Source organism: Lepisma saccharinum, chromosome 1 (assembly GCF_977018435.1).
Source record: "Lepisma saccharinum chromosome 1, izLepSacc3.1, whole genome shotgun sequence".
Lineage (NCBI taxonomy): Eukaryota > Metazoa > Arthropoda > Insecta > Zygentoma > Lepismatidae > Lepisma > Lepisma saccharinum.
In genome coordinates this window covers 180,527,512-180,554,048 of record NC_139229.1, presented here as the reverse complement: position 1 = coordinate 180,554,048, position 26,537 = coordinate 180,527,512, and the positions used below count along the sequence as shown (strand labels likewise).

Genomic DNA, 26,537 nt, shown 5'->3' with positions numbered 1-26,537 from the left:
GAGTTGACGTCATGAAACGACGACACCTTCCCTGGTGACTCATGGCATAGTATTAGAAAAGTGGGAAGTTTGACATCACTGGGCAAAAAAATGCCCAAAATTCCAGAAAACACACCAGGATTTTATGCGAACAGGCGATATTCAATTGGTTACTTGATGAACAGTAAACAGTTTATTTTCAACTAGATACTATGAGCATATTTATCACACAATCAGGCAACAATGGGTAAAGTACCACATGTCATCGTCATTTCCTGTAGATTCATAGGCTACTAAACCTTCCAGGAAAGATAAAAGTAAGTTTGAGCTAGTTTTAGAAATTTTCCCGTTCGCCTCTAGACGAATGCATAAAATTAATTTCCATAGCCTTTCTCCATAGCATCTAAAGTAATCGTTATTTGCAGGAAGCAAACAAGCGTATCTGCAAAGGAATCAATAATGCGTATCTAAATACGTAAGTACATTTCTCCTATAATTACGTGTGAAGTTTTTCGTGGTCAAGAACTCAGGAAATACACCGAAGTTTCGGTTATCTGAAAGGAAGCGTGTGGTTTTGTCTTTCAGTAGCTAGTTTGTAGTGTAAGGATGCGCCTCTCCCTCTACACACGCTTGCTGCTTGTAGGTAAGTCAAATTGTATTATTGCACTAACATTTTACTGGACATACACTTAGAAATCTACGTTATGCATATTCTTCTGCGAAAGTATATGATTCAATTGGATTTTGCTTCAAAATACTGAACGTCAGCATAATGAACGGGTCTCGTTTGTGTTCTGTTTGTTTAATTCCACTTTATACTTGGATGGGCTAATTTGGACTGGAGCTACATTTTAAAATGGGATTCGAACCGCCATGCAATGTGTCTCCACCGGGGATCGAACCCGGGACCCCTTGATTACAAGGCAAAAGATACACCACGGCAGCCACCGGAGGGGGCCGAAACATGCCTCGATCTCGTCTCAGACTCGAATAGAAAGTCTCGGTATCGTGACGAATCTCGGGCAAATTCCACACAGTAATGTTACAAAATACTTATAAATGAGAACTAACAACTTTTTAAAAACACATTCGGGTCTGCCCTCATAATACAGCATTTTTACCTCTGGTCTGCGGTTTTTGGTTGTTTTTCAAAAAATCATAGAAAAAAATATTTTTAATTTGTTTTTATTTACCACACATTTATTGAATCTACAAAACTTCCTCTTTTCAATGAACAAAAATTTGTTAAATTTTCTTTTAATTTTCAGACATTTTTTAATATTTTTTCAGCAATGTTTTGTGAGAAAAAAAGTACAACATTGTAACAAATGTTAATATAGAGATATTTTAAGTTCGTAATCTGGAAATTTATATAATTAACAATGCAAAAACTACATAAACTATCAATACATCTTTTGAATCTTGCATAAGAATACTTCTTATGTGCAAATAACAAAAAAAATTATTACAAATTACAGGTAATTAGCTTTTGTATGAAAATGTTCGAAACATTCAGGAACGCAGAGAGCAACGTCACAGCTGGGGCAGTAAAATGTTGTGTCTTTTCTTGCCCACTTGCCAGTTTCTTTTTTGTGCCGGTCTCCACAAACTTTACATGACCTACAGGGCCTTGACTTTTTCTCTGTGGGGGGGATTTTCCTTGGAAAATGGCGGCCTGTTAGCCTATCTGCTGTAGTTGACATTGATGTTTGACCTTGAATATCTTCGCCCGCTTTGATCAGTAGCGCTTCCCCTACTTGGATGATGTACTCTTCCAGAGACATATTATGATTTTCCCTGTTTACTTTCTTATAAATTACATACGCATTCACCACTGACCTAATGAACAAATGGAAAAACATTTTTTTCCACCATTTCAATGATTTTCGTTTGAAAGGATAGTAGCTCACAAGTTGATCATTCCGATCAACTCCAGTCTTATTCTGATTATAATCCAATACAGCATCTGGCTTCATTATCTGCTCTCGACCTCCCTTACATTTTACCGACACATCTGAAACAGTAGCTCCATGTTTTGTGCTAAGTATCAATACATCACGAGTGTCCCTCCATTGGCAGAACATGAGTTCATTACTGTGATAGAAAATCATTTCTCCCTTTTCTAGCTTGATTTCCTTCAGTTTTTTGGGCAAATGTTTTCTGTTTCCTTTTATCGTTCCCACAGCAAGAGTCTCCTTTTCCCAAAGATATGAATGTACTAATGGACTTGAATAATAGCTATCCATGTATACTGTGTGACCCTTGCCATAGTAAGGAGCAAGAAGGCGGTCAAAGAGTGCAATTATTGAATTATCCAAGTCTCCTTTGCCAGTGTAAGTTTCGAACCCCAACACGTAACCAGAGTGAGACTCAGTCAGAATATACATTTTCATTCCATATTTTTCCGGTTTGCTTTTCATGTAGACCCGAAATCGTATTCTACCTCTAAATGGACAAATACCTTCATCAATGGTCAGATTTTCTGTAGGAGAAAGTGAGCCTTTGAAAGTTTCTGACAGAAAATCAACATACGGCCTCAATTTGAATAATGGATCATGGTTTGGCTCTTTGTACGGAATATAATAATCATTGTTATTTAGGTGTAACATAGCCAAAATAGAGCAAAATCTATCCCTGGACATAACTTTAGCAGCAAATGTTGAATGAAGAAAAGCCCTTTGGCTCCAGTATTTCTTGATGCTACTTTTCTGCAGCACACACATATGTAATATTATAGCAAAAAATTTGTAAATTTCATTGATAACCACAGACTTCCATTTCCACCACAAACTGTTTTTCTTCAATTTATTAGTTATCTTGAGTTTCGAAATACTACTATTAGCATACCTGTTCGTTTCTGTCTTGATGTGCTTCACCATATTTTCATCAAAGAAAATTGAGAAACAATCCATTGGAGAACTGTTGCAATCTACAGGAGCAGTCACTCTTGCATCCTCTTGAAAAACAGGTCTTTGCGGGGGATCTTCTAAACGAATATTGGACCACTCTATATTCCTCAACTGGAATGGCCTCTCTGGTATACTTGGATTTGGCTGCAGGACAGGACCAGATGATGTATCAGTTGGTTCTGCGTCATCTGTAAAAAATAAACAAATAAATATATAAACTAAATAAATTAAATAAATTTTCATTTGACATACACTATACAAAATAATAAATGGAAAAACTAGAAATAATCAGTGCATGTAGGAGAATCAAGCAAGAGGCAAAATGAATAGACCCAAAAAAATTACCTCTTCTCACTTCATTCATAAAATACTAGAGTTTGCAACACTGTTTAAATTGTCAACAATTAATTATTACGAATATAACCTACCTTCCAAATCTTCAAATTCATCTGCATCATCAAAATCGTCGCTAACTTCAAACTCTGAGGCGGAATCCTCATGCAGAATTTCCGCTATGCGGTCTGGATCTAACGACGCCATTCTAAACAATGCAACGTACATCAACCCGACGACAAACAGTACCAGGTGCGAGATAAAAATAGCACATGAGTCACCTAGCGGTCGGAATTTCAACGAAGAGGCTTGAATGAACACGCACATGAGACGAAGTACGAATATAGCCCGTAGTTCAACCGGCAAAGCGATTGCATACCGCAGGACGCTATGCCCGTCGTTCGTCCACATTGATTTTAAGTGCACTGCGGGCTATGCCCGTCGTGAGACCCCAATGTGTAAAGAACTTCAACTACACGCATTTCCACAACCTATCTATAAATGTGGCCAAACAAATCCTGAGCCTGTCCCCAACCGCATCTTAGTCACAGTGGTACTGCAACAATGTTTTGAAGTTGCATTGTGTTTGAGTTCACTTTATGCGCACAGAGTTAACCGAGATTGGTCCTACTGCTTCAAATGAGATTCAAACATTATCGAGAATTGAACCTGGAACCTTGCAAGATATTGCAAGAAAATAGCTTTGGTCAGTTGAGAAGCGATTGGTGGAACAGAGATATTGTAAGCCTGTGAAAACTCCAGAAATAGATGACTGGAGAGGCAGAAGAAGGGGAATATTTTCAGGCTAACAGTCACATTTAAAATACCCCAAAATACTCAACCACAACAACAAAACAAAAAAAAAACATATTTGGGCTAAAAGAGCATTCATTTACTTATCTAATTACTTTTATTTTGTTTGTTGAAGGGTCCGTATCCCTGCGCTCTGGCGTCTCACTAGTCTAAACAGAATAAAAAGTTGGTTGGCTTTTCGAGAAATAGAATTTATCAACTCATGTTATTATTGTTTATATTCTATGACTTTTTTTTCGTGTAAGAAACCATTTCCTGGTGCCCATTGAATAAAGTAGTGGACAATGCACCCCTCGGAAAATCACACGTCTCAATTTTCAACAAATCTATCTCCCACGACTCTCTCTCTTTCTTTCCCTCTCTCTCCCGTTTATATCCGCTTTCGTGTCTGTCTGCCTCCTTTTCCTGTCCTTATCTTTCTCTCTTCTCTGCATCGTGTCTCTGCTTATCTATATCATCTTCTCTCTGTGTGTTTCCCTCCGATTTTCCGTTTCTCTCTCTTCTTTCCTGCCGTCTTGCTTTCTCCCTCTTATAACGATAAGGAAACAGCCCCAAATACGTGACGACCCCATAGAAGGGCAGGGTCGTCCACCCCCCTCCGTTTCACAGCAAATAATAAGGTTACATTAATAAACTCTCTTAGCAAAAATATGTATTTTGAATTGTATTTATAGATATGTTAATTGCGATCGATCCAGCCCAGAAATCATTCCTTCTCTGCACGCCCCCCCCCGCCCCCCATCATTTTATTCCAGTGCTGTTACTGGCCAACGGGCCTGTCTTGGGAGCCGCATGTTCATATTTTTTTACAATGTAATCAATATTTTTAATTTTTATTTCTACGCGACCATCACCTTCGAGGTTTAGTTGCACGTGAGACGAGAATTATGTATTATTATTATTGTTGGAAATGTTTAATATGGTCTTAATGAACAGTTGGTATAAATTAATGTATAATCGAGTAATGTATTCAAATGAATATCGTCGTCGCCTTGTATTGAAGGGGTCCCGGGTTCGATACCCGGTGGAGGCACATAGCGGTTTGGATCCCACTTTAAACTGTAGGTCCAGTCCCGATTAGCCTTACTGTGCAAAAAGTGGACTTAAAACACCAACTCAATAAATAAATGAATAAAATGAATATCATTGGTTTGTCCTAATACACATAACTGCGTTGTGTATTACATATATACGTATACTTATATAATATTCCTGGTGCAATGATTTAAGCCTCGAAATTCGAAGAGAAAAAAAAACTTATTCGCAATACAAATGGGGTACATTTCGATTTTGCAGTTGTTTTACAATGTATTATGTAATTTTCAGTTTCATTCATATATAATAACTAATAAGCATAGATTGAATAAAGCTTAATTGGTGCTGACGCACAACGTATATATCGTATGAAATATTGCAAATAGGTATATTTATCCTGGGAATACCAATGTGCACATTACGATCCCAGAGACATAAAACTTTTTTACATAAGAAAGGAATTAGGACAAAGTTTACATCTTATTATTTATCATATGTGTCATATAAAAAATCTCAGAAATAATGGACCTTAGGACTGAAAAATACAAATGATATACTGGGGTAGAAAATGTACTTTCGTATTCCAAAGGCTACTTATATTATATGTAACTATGTTATTTAAGCAGCTAATATGTTAGCATCTTATGTCGAGGAAGTGCTGTATTGGCCATTCTGTAGGCTGAATTTCACTTTGAAATAATCTTGCACCTCTGTCTGACAGAAATTCTACCAACGTCTATTCTCTACAAGAACGTAGTCAATGTAAACAAACGCATGTTACTTGTCAAATATCATTTTGGTTAATTTCAATGGTAGCTGCTCTGTAGAAATCTTCCACATAAGAATATACCGCGTATAGTCAAGTCATGGCTCTCAACTGAGTGATAGATAACCTGGGACATTATTTTGTGAAGAATATATCTACAGTGAATGTATCTATGCCATGGACATAACCAATTGGGAAGCAAATACTTCCCGCATGTCATGTGCTCTTTTTTTCTTCGCTCCTCTTACGTGGAGTTGACAGAGTGCATTCATAAATTTAATTTTAATGTAATAACATTTGCCATAAAGAACTTGAAATGCCTTTTGTGTCATCTCTAGGAGAAGTCTTCAAGGGACGTAAGTATAAGTTCAATGTTGACTCGTAATTACCTGTACGTAAATACAAGATAAATTTTAAGTATACAGACATTAAAAATTTCGTGTGGGTTATTCCATACCAAATCATACAGAAAAAGTAAAAAAAAAAAATGTAACTCATCAAGGCAGAAGTCCGGAAGTTGCCTATACTATCATTTCCCAACACACGATATGAACGAACCCTCTGCTAATGACGTATAGAATGTTCCAAAATGCGACTCGGTAGGCCATATTAGGTGACAAGCCTATCTTTCGTGACTTTGGAAAATGGAAACGTATACAAATTTTGCCTAAATAAAAGCTACCTAATTACTTCTGAAACTTATGTAAACACAGGGTATAGTCTGCGAAAGGAACAATTAAGAGTAATACAACACAATTTTAATCGTTGCAATATTAGGGGTTTATGTGATGTGTACGTTGGGTGGAGGCACCCTTAGAAGAGACGTCTATTGCTCTATACGAACTTCTTATTTTCCTTGCATCTAATATATAAACAAGTTTACAACGGAAACTTAATAGTGCGGAAGCGATCACTTCCGCATACAAAATTACTCTATGATAAGCTGAACGAGCAGAAAAGACGCAAATCTAAGCACCCCAGGCTGCTTTCCATTTATTTAGGAACATCACATAGCGTTTAAAACTGGCTTGCGCCAACAATGAAGTTGGCTAGGCAGGTTTAATCTCTAAATAATTAGCAGCAGGTGGGGAATACATAAAAATTGAGGCACCGTCGCGCTGATTCAGTGTGAGTGATGTAACACGTCTAAACACTCTTACTATTAGCTTAAAAATATTAGGTGCTTGCGAGAAAGTAATAATTTCCCCCCCAAAATGACTAATTTAATATATATTAGGGCTGAGCCGATACCACTTTGAACCGACACCGATGCCGATATCCTCACCGTTTTCCACCTATACAGATACAGTAAAACCTCGTTAATCCGGACCGCGATAAGCCGGACTTCGCTTAATCCAGACAGGCAAAAGGGACAAAAAATTAAAAAAAATAAGAGAACTTGCCAAAGAAAAGGTAGTCAACAACTGATGAAATTCTGTTTCCCGCAGACTTTGTACTGTATAGTGTATTTAGTCCTATGCCCTTTAAATACACCATAATAAACTTGTTTTGTTGCTATAAACGGAGTTTTAATGCACTCTCTACTGTTCTTTTAGGTTATTTCAGTTAATCCGGACTTTCGTTAAACCGCTCAACTTATCCCCCCCCCATTAGTCCGGATGAACGAGGTTTTATTGTACTTTAAAATTGTAATAATTAAAAGATATTCAAAATATCCATTAACAATAGTGTGTAAGTATTCCACTCTAATTATATGCATCAATTGACGAAGATTTTTGCTTTAAAAATAAACAAAAATTACATTAGAATATTAAATTACATGCTATTTCATCACAAGATTAAGTTTTTTTCACGCAAACCTGCTGCAAAATAAGGAGAAATTTCGAATTTTGCATAATTTCCAGGATAATTAGACTCCACAAAAGCGTCGAGAGGCTTTTTTGCGGAGCCCGTGAAATATCAAAATGCCGAAAAGATATCAGTAAAATAATTCCAAGCGATACTTTCCGATACCGATACATCGCCTACGGAATCAGCTCAGCTCTAATATATATATATATATATATATATATATATATATATATATATATATATATATATATATACAGTGGCGGCGACTGGGCTCTAAAACTGCGGGGGGAGGGCAAGAACAGTTTTCTTTTCCTTGATACATATTGTTTAGCATAGTGGCAAAAATTGTTGGGGGCAACTGCACTGCAGTCAATTGTTATCCAACCTGGTACAGTGGGATCCATGAGTATTACCGTGCAAATTGTCCATGACTATTTTAATTAATTTTTCTCTTACATCCTGTGTTTTTAAGCGATGGATTTTTATGTATGCTGGTGAAGAAGGTGTCAACAGATTGTTTTGAGTTTTCTTTTAATTCTTGAAGCTGTTATTGGGTCAAATAAAGTGCACGAACATGGTGATGGACAATTTGCAAGGCAATACTCATGGATCCCACTGTACATAAGATTGGGGATTTTTCTCTTTTAAAAGAGTGGTTACGGGCCTACAGTCATCCTTTAACCAAAACTAATGTGAAATAAATGGTTAAATTGTAGTGACCAGCATCTAACCTTTCTATATTGAATCTTGAGAAGCATACTGGCAGCAATGGTTATAAAGAAATATTATGCAAATATAAAGGCAATGTGAAGGTTAATAGTAAAATTATTCTCTACTTACAATTTCCTTGAAGCAAATGGCTAAATTATATTCGAGTTGGCACTTCCGCAGTCAGTTCGTGTCCATTAGAAAAGCCAGCACTACAAACTCTTTAGCAACACAATCACATAGAGTATATTATATTGACCATATTAACATTACAACTACAAGTATATATCCCGGCATACACAACACATGGCAAACAAACTGAGCACAATATTGAGTGAAGAAACCATCCTTTCCCAGCGTGTGAACCAGGCTTGATCTACACAAAAGCATGGGAAACCTCATTATAATATGAATTTACATTTCAACTTAGTTTCATTCCCTGCGCTTTGTCAACTGTAATTATTCTGTCACAGGCTGGCACCGAAATAACGGTTTAAAGGATCCATGGATTGTAGGGTACTGGATAAGTAGAACATACACGAGAGATTTTTCCAGGATATTCTGGAATTAAGATTCGTAGTCACTTCAATGTCCGAGAATTTTTTTATGCATTGTTTTTTTCAGTGTTCATTCCCACAAAAGGTCGTTATGAAAGTAATTGACGAAACAATTGACATAGATTAAGTTTGCCTTCCGTTTACGTAACGTTCACAGATATTATACACTTGTAGTGTTAGTTATTCTTGGTGTAAGCAAAATCTATGGATGGAGTAGTTTTCCCCTCAAGTTTTTTTGCGTGTGTTTTTGTCTAACAGATCCATTTGGTGGATGGAAGGCAAATCCGGATTCTGCCTTTTAAAATCGAATGTAATCACTTCGTACACCGTGTACAACCAACAGCAAAAGTAATAGTAGGCAAATTGTCCATCACTATTTTTATTCGGTCTGTTGCAGTGATCGAATTGGGCCGGTATGGTATACCGGTAGTAAATTAAGATGCCAAAAGCATACCGGCAGTAAATTTTTTAATTGGCACTTATTTATTGGATCTGACAGCATAAGCAGCTACTCAAAGGCCAACAATGTACTCGCTTATCTCTTTCTTAGTGGCGATAAATAAGAGAGAATGAGAATCCACGTAATTTAAGAAATCACACAAAAAAAGGATTATATCAAAAGACAAGCTTACCGACAGTAATTTATTTCCAATTCGACCGCTGGTCTGTTGTCCAAAAGTTGATGATCACGTATGTAAATAAAAACATCTAAAAGCAGAGCACAACGTCTCCTTCGCATCAACAGAATTTTATTGCATAAATAGCACAGGGTATAGAATAAAAATGAATGAAAAACGCAATGTGCAAGCTGGCTACTATCACCTTTGCCGTTGACTGTACAACAAATCCATTGATGACAAAATGAAAATACTAGCTTTGAGAGAATGGTAGAGTAAGTAGAAGATTTTGTTTGGGTTGGAAGCGGCTCCGGCGCCCACCCAGCGTCGAATGACATGGGTACCAGGGGGAAACCCTGGGGGGTAAAGGCGGTCAGGGGCGTGATGCTGATCACATCACCCCACTCACGACCGGATCAAGAAAGTGTGGGGCGTTACCCCCACACCTCCTATACGCCTTCATGGCGTGGTGCCAAGCACAGGGGAGCACTTTACCTTTTTTTACCTTTACCGATGCTCCTAAACAGACCATGAAATATGCTCATTTGTGATGAAAGTTCCTTTAATTCTAAAGTTTTGTTGTGTGTCGAGGAACGAACTTTAATTACGAAGTTTAATTTTGCCTGTTAAAATGTGGAATGTAGGCAGTCTCCCTTCTGAGTGTAGGAGTCTTGTCTTGAGCCCAGTGGCGTGCAGAGGATTTTCGAAAGGGAGGGATATGACTTTAAAAAGGAATATCGTATTCTATTTTATAAGTCAGTTATATTTTGCCATATTTTCTACAACTTGACATTATTTTAGTAATGCTGTGCCAAAAGGGTAAATTATTCACTATTATGATTCTAATACCTCATGTTGCTTTATAACCAAGCAAGTTTTATGTTCATGCAACGCAAGTTACTAGAATAGAAAAAAATAGGCGTGTTTCACCTACGTCACAAACTGTTGAATTGTGGCTTGGTCTTCGAGCAGTTGCTCAGACTATCTCATATGAGGTTAGCTTGGTTTTAATCCTATTATCTTTTATTTTTTTAATTGGTGATGGCCAGTTCTTGTAAGTATTCGGAATTCAAGCGGGCAGGCGGGAGATACTAACACAGGCATTCGTGATTTAAAACAAACGTACAGATGTAACGAACGCTACATGCGTGGTTGATATTTCCTTGCAAACGACAAATAAAATTGGCCGCAAACATGGCGGCTATGTGCATCCTGACGTCACATGAAATCCACCTATACGCAATTAACACAACGGACATTCGTTGCCCCGAAAGGCTTATGCTAATTTGATGGGTACGATTGAAAGTTATTTCAGTAGTGGGCATTTTCCAAACGCGTACAGCCTATTTGTACTTAGGGAGATTTCAGACCGAAGCGACAAGGGGATTTCACACTAAAGAGGCAAGAGACAAGCGACAGGGGTTCCTTCAGTCTATAAACAAGCCTTCACCGCGCATGCGCGAACAACAGACCGAGGCGACAGGATCCATGCCGTTGAGAATACGGCCCAGTCCGAGCGACATGCAACACGTGAAGCTTGTCGTGTCTCCCTTCGGTTTGAAAGGTTGCATTGATTACTGACACGTGTCGCTTCGATATAAAATCTTTCGTAAACGTACGAAACTAAAAATAACTTCTCGGGGAAGCATTTTCTTTTAGAGAGCTATCAGACCGAAGCGACGTGCGTCAGTAATCAATGCAACCTTTCGAACCAAAGCGACACGAAAAGCTGCCTCAATGGCGTGCACATGTCGCTTGGTAACAAGTCAATCAACAGCTGCATAGCGGCATGACAGGCTGCACAAACCTGCTCTCGATTGGTGAAATCCTCAAGCGACAGGCGACAAGGATCCCTTCAGGTTTTAAGAAAGCATTAACCATGCATAAGCAAACAGCAGACCGAAACGACAAGCTAGATGTGCAGTTTGACGTGTCACTTCAGTGCGAAAGGTTGCATTTATCTCCAAAGATTCATTTCCAAGTGACACGTGTCGCTTGCCTGTCCTATTGGTCTGAAAGCTCTATATGGGGAATTTTTAGACCAAAGTGACACCTGTCGCTTCTTGTTTGTTTGATTTGTTTATTTTACTTCTATTTTCTGCCACCTTTGGTTAATCGTGAAAATGAAGATGAGTGATGATACGATTAAATTGATGAAAGGACACTCACAAAGAACACCCATGCCCGGGTAGGGATTAGAACTCTGGACCCCTGGCATCGTAGCACTGCACACAAAGCTTCTCGCGACAAGCTCGGACTGGGCCGTTTTCTCAACATTGTACATCGTGTAGCCTCGGTCTGTTGGCAGCACAAGCACAAAGATTCTTATCGACAAAAGGGGCCTGTATCGCTTGTCACTTCAGTGTAAACCTTCCATGTTGCTTGTCGCTTCGGTCTGAAAGCTGCCTTAAATCAACATTTTCTTTTTGGCAAATTTAGGATTCTGTTCTAGGTGGGAATGAAATAGGGGAATTTATTGCTGTCCTCAAAGCATTTTAATTTTTATCTAACTTGAACGAACCATTTATTTCTTTATCAGGTAATAAAAATCTAATCATATTCTGATTTTTTGAGTTGCTATTACAGGTTGCTTTGTTATTACAAATGTGGGCTCGGTTCATATTCAGCTTGGACAGTCTAATGGCACAGGAACCAACAGTGATGGCACCAGATACAAATTATTTTACAAAGGAAGCAATTTCACTCTTACGTGCGAAGGAAGCGTGCCGGTTCGATGGGAATTCTCAGGACCCTCACGACAGGTGAATGTTTTCCTTTGTATCCATAGTAAATGCAATGGTGGCAATAATAGCTTTAGAGCCCCCTGAAGACTCAACAAGTACATTTTCCAGCACATAAAGAACCACATTAATTAATTTAACACCAACAGGAACTAACTAACTAACTGACATCTGTAAGCCAGTAAATATTTATAATTACGACAAAGTACAACGTAGATGTTAGTGTAATGTTTGTTCACTTGTAATTGCACATGGCAACTATGGCGATAGGGTGGTATCCCTATTGTCCTTATAAGCAGCTGCCCCTGCTCTTTACTTAACAAAAGTTCTTTAATGACTATGGTACAAAACTCCCCACATCCTTGCTACAGAGGATTACACTGGCTGTAGGCCCAAGTGCCAGAGCCAGCAACATGGGTATACTACATGGAAGTGAGGTTGATTTTTGGGTGCCCTGTCATAACACCGCTTACATGCCCAATATGTTCATGTGATATCCACAAAAACACAGTAAGACCAAGTAAAACATTTATCTGATTATTACTAAATATATCGTCAAGCAATTGAGTAAAGCTATTTTGTTTCTCTATAAAGACTTTTGTCACAATCCAGATACAGCTACTTTAAAAACAAAATTGCATTTTGTTTTTGTCTCTCTTTGTGCTAATCATGAATGATTGGTGATTAAATAAAACTGATGAACACTCTCTCACTCATACATACTTTTCAGTTTTCAATGATTGCTCTAATTATTTTGTGTTTTCTCAAGTATTTATTATCTTTCTGTAAAGGACTTTGAATCACGAACTGGTGTTGCTTCAGTTGTGGATGGCAATGCAAGATTTCCATACAAATCCACCCTGTTTGTAAACAGTGCTGACGTCAATGACACAGGCGAATATCGATGCGTCAGTGGGGAAGATGAGGACAATGTCTACGTGTATGTGCATTTTAATGGTATGCATATCTTGTATTGGAAGAAAATCATTTGCTTTGGAATTATTTAATCTTCATTATTGATTAAATTGTGATAAATTGACATGTATGATCTGACCTACTAATCTCATATTTTGCACTTGAATGTAATTAAATATTTATATTTTTCCTTATCTTTTATTGCTTTTCTGCTTCTTTATGCTAATCATGACAATAAGGATGATGAAAATGATGACTGGATGAAATTGAACACTCAAAAAGGAACATCCAAATACAAACCCAGAGTCATTGATAGTGAGGTCATGAGTCAACCATTATCAATACACACAGCCACCAACAAAATTTGACATTTACTGGCTCTTATTATTTCTATTCTATCTGTACTTACACACAATTATTTCTGTATACCTAGGTATATACATATCATTTTCAGTGCTTTTGAAAATACATATTTCTATTGATTAAGGAACGTGTGAATGCCAAAACTAGCATCAGACAGTATCGACTTATTGATCAAAAACAGATTGACACTAATATGTATGTGACTGCAATGACATTAATTTTTTTGTTTTTGTTTTGTAGCCAATTCTGAGAATTGTATTCTTCTTACTCCTATGCCAAACACCAATATTCAGGTGTCAGTTGGAGAAGATGCAATAATCCCTTGCAGAGCTACACATCCAGATGTTCAGGTTCATTTAAAGAACCTACTGGTGAGATTATTTTCCTTTAATAATAATAATTGGCATGTAGAATTCCATAACACAGTGTTCTATTTATGTAGACTATTGTTATGGTGTAATAATTGTACTTATTAGATATTAATCTGAAGCATTGCAGCTTCAGTAGTGATACGGATGTTACTCGACTTCTTATTAAGGCAAAAATGAATTACTTAAACAGAACTGTGTTCTTGTTCCTTCTTGACATTTTTGATCAATTTCCATTGAAATATGTACATAATACTGGTCAGCAAGTATGGAATATTATTAAAGCCACCACTAGTGAGCAATCCATCCAGCAATAGTTTAGTGAACTGTAGTAAGGGCAATCCCCAGTGTCATAGTGTTAACTCTGTCTCCTTGTAATCAAGGGATCCCAGGTTAGATCCCTGGTGGAGGCACGGAAGCACACACAGGCTAGTTGAGAATGTAGATCCAGATACCTGAACGTAAAGTAGACTTAAAATAAATGAACAAATGTAATTATATACAGGGTGTTTCTGTGACTTTGAATCAAACTGGCAGGGTGGATGGAGACTGACCCAAGTACCAATACAAAATAAGAACTCGGTCCGGAAATGCATCATTAAAAAGTTATAAGCCAAAATGCAGCTTGTATATTTAATACGGACATTACTACAGTGTACCATAGCTTTCTACGATGAAAATGTTACAGTAGATGTTCAAAATGGCAGACCCCAGCAGCCACATGAATCCATGACAGTGTTACAAGAAGTTCTGTCACATCCACTCTAACATCCCTGGAGTCGTTCTGACAGTATCACAGGCAGTAAAGATTCTTCCCAAGAGGGAATTGCTGTGTTGGAAAATTTTCTGCTGCAGTTTCAAGTTGGCAAAGTACTGATGACATTACATGAACATTTCTCATTAGATTGGGAGGCATGGAAAAATTGAATTTCCCCATCTGATGAGGTGGGGGGCATCATATATTCTACATGACCATGCATTATAACTGAGTTTAAGAAAGTGAGTACTGTTAATACTTGCTCCTTGATTGCGGTGAATTTTCTTGTTTGTATTTCATTACTTGAATTCACTTTGCTGTAGTTTTTGGCTAATCATGATGATCAGGATGATTAGAAGAAATTGGTGAAGGGACACTCACAAAGAACACCCATGTCTAGGACCAGGCTTGAACCTGGGAACTACAGTAACAAGACCCAGTGACTATCGATTTGCAGTGGTCGAAAGTAGTGAGCTACTTGTATTGGAGCTACTGTAGCTAGCTACAAAATTTGTAGCTGTAACTGTAGCAGCGCTATATTTTTAAAATTGTAGCTGTAGCTGTAGCGAAGCTACAACATTTCTGTAGTTGTAGCGATAACTTCGCTACAGCTACATTTCTTTTCAGCATTTTGAGGTAAATTTTGAATGTGTCAACAGCGTAAAAGGAAATTGACAATAATGCTTACTTTGCAGGAGGTTCATAGAGACAAAGTCTCTTACATGGAAATACGGATAATCTACATGATAAATATCTTGATATCTGAATAATTCTAATATCTAATTCTAGTATCTTAATTATTATAATTCTAATATGTGGCACCCCTGGAAAAATGCCTCGTTTGTGCCACCACCGGGACATATCATGTGGATATCTATGGTGTAAGACACAGCAAAATGTCATTAATTATTGTGTAAATCACAACTTGCAGTACAAAAAGGAGCGATCGATTTTCCACTACCATGACAAAGCAATAGTGAGCGCTAGGAATCAATGACTCAATACGTTAAGAGCATTGATCATTGTCAGTATATAGGATCTCACCATTTAGATATTATTAGAATAGAATAGAATACTTTATTGGTCATTAGACAACATAATTGAAATAGACTTCATCATAATAAGTATATAAATGTTAATATAAAAAATTAGTTAATATAGACATAGTTTCCAAATGTATGTATTTTCCCTATTTCACGTCACTTTTCTGTAACTTTCGCTAATCATGAAAATGAGGATGAATAGTTTATTTCGTAATTCTTTTATCTACAGTCGCTTTCTGCCACTTTTGGTTAATTGAGAGATTGAGGAAGAACAATGAATGATGATGAGCAGTGTGGAGAATGAAGGAGCAGGAGGGTTCAATCCTCCCAACTTGGCATCTTTTCTAGTTTTTGTTTTGTGTTCATTTTATGCACAGATAAGCTAATCAAGACTGGATCCGAACCACTACGTGCATCTGCCGTGTATCGAACCTGGGGACCCTTGACTACAAGGTGACAAATTTCCACTGTGTCTTCAGGGAAGCATTCCCAACAGGAAAACTTACATAAAGCATCGCTCCACCTGTTTCTAATTTATAACATAGTAGCATCCCCCAAATATTCCCAGGGTTCGAGCAAATATCCCCCCCCCTCCAATTAATGGATATGATTTGATTTGCTGTTTTAAGTCCACTTTATGCACAGTAAGGCTAATCGGGACTGGACCTACAGTTTAAAGTGGGATCCGAACCACTTGTGCCTCCACCGGGTATCGAACCCGGGACCCCTTGATTACAAGGCAATGACGCTACCACTGCACCATGGGGGAGGCCCCCCATCCAATTAACATTCTGTTTAACGGCTAAGAAGATAAAATTGATAAATATCACTTTTTTATGTTATTCTCCTTTTGCACAACACGTTATTGTTAATTTCGATACATATGATAAGTTCCAATTAATTTCTAAAAAGTAGTCAGTGAGATATATATTTTTGATGTGACTTAATGAGAACACACACACGTGTAAGACCTCATTGCACTAGTCTTCCACATAGGCAGCAGGAATATTTAATAAGATAAATGATAATTTCAAAGCATAGGTTACCCTCCAATTATTGCTCATTCTTCCATTATTTAAATCTGCCCCCACACGTTGTCTCTCCGTACACATAGTAAAATGGACTGTCGAAGAGCAGACGATGAAACAACCAGCAACTACTGACATATCAACATGGTGGATCTTGTTTTGAGTGGCCCACTGGCCTCGCAACTTTGGATGTCTTGTCTTTTTTTTTACCATAAACGTACAAATGTGAGAACACGCAGGCAGGGGTCATATATTTATTGTGTAGTTTTTAAAATTGTTGTACACAATCTTTCAGTGGAAATATCAGTTATAGAAGAATTATTTTATCTTAACAATGGTATCAGTCATAATTATGTATATGTTCAGAAAATATGGTTATCCATTAGGTTCACGACAATTATCATCCATGAAAGAGTCAGTGAGATATATTTTTCATTCAAAATGCTGCCTATATATCAGTCTATATATGTTGATATATACAGGGTGTTGCAAAATACCTGTTACAACGCTTGGGAGGTGATTCTACAAGTAAAAACAAGGAAAAAATGTCATGTGAAAAAATGTCGAAATCGGCACCGTTTTCGAGTGACAGGCGTGCGAAAATCGCCTCACACCATGTGTAAAGTACAATAACTCAAGAAGGAAGAAATATATCAATGTCGGAATAAAATAATACAAACAAAATCGTACCTGGTGAATACAATGGTGCATCAATTGAGGCCCAGTGTAAATTGCGCAAGGGGACTCTCAAAGAAAGTGGGGAATCCCCTGATGGAAAATACAAGAAATTTACTACTATCTTCTACATAATGTTGAGATCGGAATGTAGCCAGTAAAAAATGGCGACGTATGTCCACATGTCCCACTACTGCTGGGACACCGTCCCACACCCGGGAAATAGGAAAATAACTGCAAATCTCCTCTTGTACACGGTTCACATTGCGGTTCGAAGAAAAGAAACCAATTTGTCGCATGTCTCACTACTGCTGGGACACCATCCCAAATGGAAAAAAATACTGGAAAATCATAAAAAAAAGTTTTCAATCCCTTAATGTTGACACACTACTTTGCAGTACGAAAAACAAAAGTTAAACAATGGCCACATGTCGTTAGGCTGTACATATACTACAAGAGAGCTCCCCAAAGAAAGTGGGTAATCCTCGAAGGAATGAAGACGGAGAATGGCGAGAAAACGCACACAATGGCATGTAACATTTCCAGGCACAGCACATCTGGAAGGGATTCCACTGAGAAGCGCACAACCTCCGCACATGCAGATCGACGGTATGAAGTACAGCGATATCCAGCATCTTCACTCGTACCTTTCACTAAAGGACACTATGTGGTGCTGATAGGGGCTCACACAAACACCGGTATACTCAGAGACGTTGTTGAAAATGTCCGCCATTGACTTCAAGACAAAGATGGCATCGGCGAAGCACTGATTGTCTGGTACGTGCAAATACCTCTGGCATGTCACCAATTGTCCCAGCAGCGGCACTAACACGAGCAACGAGATCCTCAGCACTTTCCACAGGGGTTTCATACACGAGCCTTTTCATTTCTCCCCACACAAAGAAATCCAGTGGTGTGAGGTCGGGGGAACGAGGTGGCCACGGTAAAGGTCCACCCCTGCCAATCCAACGATCGCCGAAAATATCGTTGAGTAAGGCTCTGGCTCCCCGGTCGAAATGTGCGGGGGCGCCGTCGTGTTGAAACCAGATACGTTGTCTACCTGCCAGTGGCACGTTTTCCAAAAGTTCAGGTAATACGTCATGTAGAAACACCCGATAATTCCCACCACACAAAGTAGATGGCAAAATGTACGGGCCTATCAAGTGGTCACCTACTACGCCACACCACACATTCACTGCGAACCTATGTTGATGATGGCGCACAATGATTGCATGCGGATTGTCCATATCCCAGACGTGGCTGTTGTGGCTATTGAACATGCCGTCCCTGGTGAACATTGCCTCATCGGTCCACAAAACTATTGTTGGGAACTCTGGAATGGAAAGAGTTTGTTGCACGTACCATTGGCAGAAATCCATGCGTAGGGGAAAGTCCGTGGGCAGTATGTGGTGCACCTTATGCAATTTGTATGGGTGCAATCCCTCCTCTCGAAGAATGCGGAACACATTGCTATGGTGGGTTTGTTGAGTACGAGCAATGACACGTGTGCTGGTGTCAGGACGGTCTCGTATCGCGTCCAACACGTCCTCTTCAAATTGCACAGTGCGCACAGTGCGGGGTCTTCCACAATCCCACCTACGGGGTAGTAGAGATCCAGTTTCACGCAGTCGAGCATCAAGTCTTTGAAAGAGTGCATGTGCTGGTAATCGCCTATTGGGAAAACGTTCGTGATACAAACGACGTGCTTCACGGCTGTTTCGGTTTGCCTCTCCATAAACGAGATGCATATCAGCAAGCTCGTGGGTAGAGTACTCCACCATTGTCTTGTTCGAGAACTGCCCAGAAACAGGGGCACTTTCCCTCCGAGTGACGGATCACAACTACCGTGATTAGCACCCACGTAATGTCACACAGGTGTCCACGCAGTTGTTGCAAACCGAGAAAGAACACGGGAATACGTACTCTACGGACAGTATTCCTTAGCGCAATTCAACCATACACACACGCCAGACTAAACTCCACGCTGCGAGACGCAGAACAAGACAGGAAAAACAACGGTCGACTACAGTCTCTACGTAGTATCCACCAACACTAATACGTAACAGGTGACCTACACTCACAGCGCCTCTAGTGGAGCTTTCTGTACCAATTAGCTGAAATCAATCTGAGCGTAATTTGACGGCATAGCGTCATTTTCGAGTGAATTTCCTATTTCCCGAGTGTGGGACGGTGTCCCAGCAGTAGTGGGACATGTGGACATACGTCGTCATTTTTTACTGCCTACATTCCGATCTCAACATTATGTAGAAAATAGTAGTAAATTTCCTATATTTTCCATCGGGATTCCCCACTTTCTTTGAGAGTCACCTTGCGCAATTTACACTGGGCCTCAATTGCTGCACCATTGTATTCGTCAGGCACGATTTTGTTTGTATTCTTTTATTCCGACATTGATATCTTTCTTCCTTCTTGAGTTATTGTACTTTACGCATGGTGTGAGGCGATTTTCGCATGCCTGTCACTCGCAAACGGTGCCGATTTCGACATTTTTTCACATGACATTTTTTCCTCGTTTTTACTTGTCGAACCACCTCCCAAGCGTTGTAACAGGTATTTTGCAACACCCTGTATATAAATATAAATAATCCTACCAAATTTCATTTGTTTACAGTGCAATCATTAATTTGGGTAACACCCTAATTGCAATACTCATATATCAAATTTGAATTGATATGCCACTTACATAGGTACATTATTCTCAAACATTACAGTAAAAATAAGTAACTGAAGTAACACTGCTACAAAAATTATCGAATGACGAGAATCATGATAATAAATAAGAGAATCTATTTTCCAGTAAGTACAGTAAGTACAGCTATCATACTATAGGGGTTTCTTTTGAATATTTATATGGTTGTATTAAGTGTTTTATGCAGAAGTAGTGCAAAAGTAGCAAAGTAGTGAGTAGCGAACAGGAAGGAGTAGCGTAGCGAACTACTTTTTGGTAAATGTAGCTGTAAACTGAATAATGTTTTCTAAAATATTCCTTAAAAAATTCTTTTAAAAAACATCTAAAAACTGTTTACTTATGATAAATGTAGCTGTAGCTGTAGCGAAGCTACATTTTGGAAGAGTAGTTGTAGCTGTAGCAAAGCTACTTTTAAAATGTAGCGTTCTGATCACTGTTGATTTGTGTAAGAAGGTATCCTACTCTGTTAGAAGCTAGTTAATACGTGTCTGCAAGTTAGCTTTGCAAAAGTTGCTTCAGTAACATGATGCACAAAAATATTTGAAAAAGGAAACAAAAATAGGAATATGGTACTTCTGTAAAATACACTAGACAACTGCCAACTACTCCTGGTCTACTGTATGATAAATATATAATATTTTATGCAGGGATGATGTGAAAGAAACTTTGTACAGGACGTCACTCTATACTTTATGTGCTGTTTCAGGATGGTACAACTTACAATAACTCTGATTATGATCCTCGCGTTGGTCTCCAAGTTAGAAATGTAACACTCAATCACCAAGGAATATTTGAATGTGAAGCTACCCTAGGAAACTGTACAAACTCACAAATACAGTATCACAGAGTTTCAGTCAATGGTAAGTATATTAGGTGTAATTACCAGAGTGTAAATATCTTCCTGATAGAATAGTAAAGTACTTCCAACCATATTAAATTCTGAATGGGGGCACAGTGCAGTGGTTCAGATACTAATTTAAACTGAAGGTGCAGTCCTAATTAGTTCACTTGAACAACGAGTGTACCTAAAACAAACTTTACTAGCAGTCTGACTAAAATATGGCAAGTCAATATTAACTATTTCACTATAATTATCTATTTACACCTAACTGCAATGTAAAGCGAGAACATTTCCAGTACTTAGGGCATTTTGCAACCTTAACATCTGAATTTTTTAGTTCTTTTTTACAAAATAAAAGGAGACCCACATAAAAAGTAAATAGACTGCTTGCTTTTATATACTTTTGTTCCATTTCTTTCAACTGCTTCATTCAACATTTCAACTCAATGTAAATGTTTTTTACCTACTTCAAGTCAAGATGAATTGTTTTAATATACTTGATGCACAATAGTATACAATTTCGTGACCTTCTAAAGTGCATTTTCTTGTATAACTTGCAAATTGATTTCTCAACATCCTGTGTACTGGTTCAAACCATCTGGCCAACTCAAAAAGTTAGATTTTGTCAAATGAACATTTACTTTAAAAAATCTGAGAAAAAGTAGCAAAGAATTTTCTCATCTTCAAATCTAACAATTTTGATTTAGCTTCTGGTATTTAGGAAAGTACTAAGAATTTCAGTAATAGTTTAACAAATGTTGATTTGCCTATATTTATTCTCTACAGTGGAATCTGCAATTCAGCCTCCCATGATAACTGGCAAAAAGCAAAGGACAATTGCTGTAGGAGATTCCATTCAACTCAACTGTACCACAACTATAAGTGGACCAGAACCATACAGTCTCACGTGGACATTCCCCAACCCATCAGCTGTAAGTAACTTTCATTTTCAGGACAATTAATGAACTGTAAGAATTACTGAATATATATATATGTGTGTGTGTGTGTATGGATGTGAATATTTTTTGTAACACATAATAGTAAAACTATAGAAAGTACATATGTAGATTCTTTCATATAGTCAGTCAACTGTTGTATCTGTAAGTTCTAATTCTTTTCATAAATGTATCCTTCTAGAATACTTGGGAGATAATTTATAATTGTAATACATTGTATTGACATGTTCCATAACATCTGTGGAAGACAAACCACTGTATAATGGCCAATGGAATAAATCATAATAATGTGTCTAGTTTTAATTGTGATGAGTGTTAACCAGTGGTGAAATGTGACATTTTTACGTAGTCAAGCCTTGCCAAATGTCAGGGATAATCTTTCACCCGGGGGTGGGGCAATATTTCTCCAGAGTAAGCATCAAGGTCATGAGTTATGTTGTGCAATCATATTCTAGTATCAGAGTGATAATAATATCTCACGGTGCTGTAAGCGCATGTCCACACAATCTCAAGAGAATGAAAAATTTTGAGCTAGTTTACCATACATTTCCGTCCGATGAGAAATTCCGAAAAATTGGGAAAGCAAATCCTATTGATAATACAAAATTTCAGGTATCCCGAAAAAAGGAACAATTGCAAAACCTCTCTCACCGAAATTTGTAATTCCTCCGAAATCCAGGTAGTAAAATTTCCGAATCGAGATTTTAAATTTTCTGGAATCCTGATATTTTTGGCCATCCCTAGTATGAAGGTAAGATGTGCTAGGAAAAAGGTTCTAGTCTTGTTTGTAAGCATAGCAAACACAAAACAACAGGAAGTACTTTGTGTTTCGTAAAGCAAGAATATTTTTCTGAAATCGATATTTGAACCATAGGATCCCAAAAATTAAAAGGAGAAATACTATGAAGGAAATACAATGGATCCGGAACTGCTCTTTTTCCAGTTTCTTCAGCACTAACCATGGGTAAATTTATGCTTTTGCTCACTTGTATTTTTTCTATGCACCATACCTTTCATGCTCTTCAACAGTGGCATAGCGGCCGCCCCCGCAATCCCCGCAATGCAGGGGGCCGCGAGGTTTAAGAGCCCCGCTATGTTCTCTCTCTATGCTCCTGAAATTTTATATAATCCCAGAAATTCAACAGGTAATGTCGCTTACTTAAAAAATGGAATTATGAAACAGAAATCTGGTTCCCAGGAACATACCACATATGATGATGTCTGCCAGTGGCGCAGGAACGGGGGGGGGGTACAGGGGTACATTGTACCCCCCTAAATTTTTGAAGGGGGTACTGTACCCCCTAAATCCGTAAATCGAATTGTACCCCCTGTACCCCCCTTTGGTAATTTGACAGCAGACACAAGGTGCTACTGTTAAAAGGACCTATTTTCAGTTCGCTCAATAAAAAAAAGTGTACATTGTTTATAACTTATAAACATTATCTTCCTTACCACAGAAATTCAAACCATTCTAAAATTATTCTACTATTGAGCGACCACAAGGAAAAAACCTTGGACGAAAAGTCCCCTTTCCATTCTTCTGTTCAGCTCGGACCATAAGGAAGCATGGTCCACTCTCCCCCTGCCATCCTCGCGGGAGTACGGTGCACAGCAGTCGCGGGTGTGCGCAGGTTGTTTTGCTTGTGGTTCCATTATACATTGTCGTTGCTACTAGTTAGTTCATTGACCTAAGTTCTTGGAAACCTCTTTAAGGAGATGAACATTGTTTAAAATGTGTGTGGAACGATGGAATCAAATTTGCTCTCAGAAAATCACGCTGCAGACAAATGCTCCTTTGCGTAAGGGGGGGGGGGGTACACTTTTCTAAAGAAATGGTGGCTTCGATTCGAAGATAAGATACAAATCTTCATCAGAAGGGTATATGACTGATCCCATTTCCTTTTGAATATTTAAAATGGTATTTTCCAAAACGAAATACTTACACGAACGAGACAAGATACTACACACCAACTTTGGGGGTTACAATGTACTGCTGTATCTCACCCATATTTTTCATAACTTTGTAAGGGGGTGTTCGGAAAACTATACTTAAACCTATATATTAAGAGATTTTGAAAATAGAGTCCAGATTAGCCTATCTGAGCATGAAGTGAATCTAGAATAAGTTTTAATGACTTCCGAGTGGAAACCGAAACAAAAATTAACACAAACAAGAACGAGAAGGACCTTGCCACACAGGAGACGAGATGAGGCTGTGACAATTTTCGACTCATCGCATCGCGATATCATTCCTAGGTGAAATGAAATTTTTCCTACACATTTAAAGAAGGTGCAATTTGCGATATTATCAGAGGGGGTGGGGGGGATTATTTTTACCTATGTATTAGATATACTTATAATTGGACATTAATTGCTTAAAATCTAATTTTGGTATCGAATGCAACACAAACACAACGCCATTTTAAGTTAAACCCTAAAGTCAATCTGTACGAAAATTACATTAGTCAGATGAATAAATGAAACTCACTGCAGGTTATATTGGTAGATTTTGGATTGGATTCGCAAGGTCTTTGAGTGAGATGAGAATGTTTGATTGATTTATTTGGTTTATTTTACTTCGCATTTCTGCCACTTTTGGCTAATCGCAAAGATGAGGATGGGCGATGATATCATGAAATTGATGAACACTCACATGCCCAAACTGGGACCTCTGGCGTCAAAGCGCGCTATGCCAGCCGGCTAGGTGGGAATGTGTTTTGGATTTTCTTTGTAGAGGCGAAAATCTTTAACTGTGACGTGCACATGATTTTGCCTACATTAAAGTTTGCCTTTTCACATAAACGAGAAATTGACTTGTCACCATAAAACACATGCTTGTATCTGCATTTAATACCATACATACGAAAGAAACCTTGGGTGGGTCTTCATATTGTCCACCAAAGATTGAAACGAAAAAAAACAAAACATTTTGAGCGTATGCCTTTCCTTGCTTCGTCTGACATCTGAAGGATTTTGGTTTTGTATATGTAATGATAGTACTTTCAGTGCTTGAACAGTGTCATTAGGTACAGCTAATTATATAACAAATAAATGCTTTGTCAAATGTTTCACAAATATTTCAAAGTTAGACTTCTTACGACTTGGTCGGGAACCATCTCAACTCAGTTTTTTTCTTTTTTAATACAACGCCCTACAGATGTCTGAGTAAATACCAAATACATGGCTTCTAAATGACATTGGATGTGGTACACATCTGCCATAAATTGTTTAAAGATATTTTTATGCGTAGCTATGGGAATTTAAAATTAGAATCAACTGAACTGAAGTGGAACTCTATAAGTATGATATATTCATAATGTGGTTTCTATATTCAGTGGGGAGAGATGATTATTCCTGGTTGGGGTGGCTCAAGATCCTCCTCACCCCCTTTAATCTCAACCTGCATTAAAATGAATAGATGTGTCTTTTTTCGCAATTTTCACATTTCGAACTCCTGATTTTCTGTTCCGTTAAATTCAAATAAGACTAGAACGAAGTCCGGAGCTTTATATGTTTCAGAATTGTTATCTGGTTTTAAAATCTGTTTAAAAGAAACATAAATTCTAAGAAAAACAAAGAAAAATTAGTTACGCAAATTTTGCATTAAATAACAGGACATTCGTGTGTGCTGTTCTAAAATAGAATATTTCCCATGCCTTCACATTATTCACAAGTATCAAAGACGTATTTAGGAGGGGGTCCGGACACTCCTCCGAAAGACTTACCAAGAAGTAAAAGTAAATAATCAAAATATAATTGTTTAGCATTTCTTATATCGATGGTTATTTCCGCTGAACTTATTGGAAGGCAAGGAATTTGGCTCATACGGCTTTGAAGGGTTTCAAAATATTTATGAGCACAACTATGATAATATCCATAAAATATTAATCAGAAACTTTACTTTTCGTTAATTGGATCTAACTCCTTGTTTGTTGTTCAATAAATATTCAATTCTTTTTCTATTTAACGTTAAATTCCTTGCCAGGGCAGTTGTTTTTATGCAAATCTTGGCGATCTTAACTACACGTAAGCTAACAGTTAGATAATGAATATATGCTTTTATATCTATATTCTTTTACTATCTTTTACCTATTCATGTAATAACAATACAATATTAATTAACTTACATATTTAATTAATATTTTAATTTAATTAAATACAATTATTATAATTGTAATTATTTATTATTTTGCAACACTTGGTTGGACCCCCGATATGTATTTCTAGGTGCAGTAGTATGTGTGTGTGTGTGTGTGTGTGTGTGTGTGTGTGTGTGTGTGTGTGTGATGGTGTGTGTGTGTGTGTGTGTGTGTGTATATATATGGGAGGCTGAATTTTGTACCCCCCCAAATGAAAAACGTTCCTGCGCCACTGATGTCTGCGATAATAACTAGTGATGTATTATCTCAGCCAGAGGGGCCAGTGCATTACCTGATATTTATGGGTCTCCTCCGATATGCAAAATTAACTTAATTGCAATTACAATCGATAGGAAATTTTCTCATCTCATACCTTTATAGTTACACAAGTCAAGTGTAGTGTACTTCAGTTATGAATCCAGTAGAAAGATTCAGTTGCTCAACCAGTCGATGCCTTATTGTTACACAATAC

General features: G+C 37.9%; 1 protein-coding gene across 1 annotated transcript in view; it reads left to right on the top strand.

Annotated features, from left to right (window-relative positions):
• The first annotated feature begins 569 nt into the window (after positions 1-569).
• LOC145990439 (vascular endothelial growth factor receptor 1-like) overlaps positions 570-26,537 on the top strand; it is a 76,995-nt gene continuing 51,027 nt past the window's right edge. Inside the window, exons 1-6 of the mRNA XM_083126133.1 lie at positions 570-622; positions 12,116-12,291; positions 13,062-13,227; positions 13,789-13,919; positions 20,836-20,989; positions 21,757-21,902. Of these exons, the coding sequence (XP_082982259.1) occupies positions 586-622; positions 12,116-12,291; positions 13,062-13,227; positions 13,789-13,919; positions 20,836-20,989; positions 21,757-21,902 (810 nt within the window). The 5' untranslated portion in view covers positions 570-585. The remainder of the gene's footprint in view (positions 623-12,115; positions 12,292-13,061; positions 13,228-13,788; positions 13,920-20,835; positions 20,990-21,756; positions 21,903-26,537) is intronic.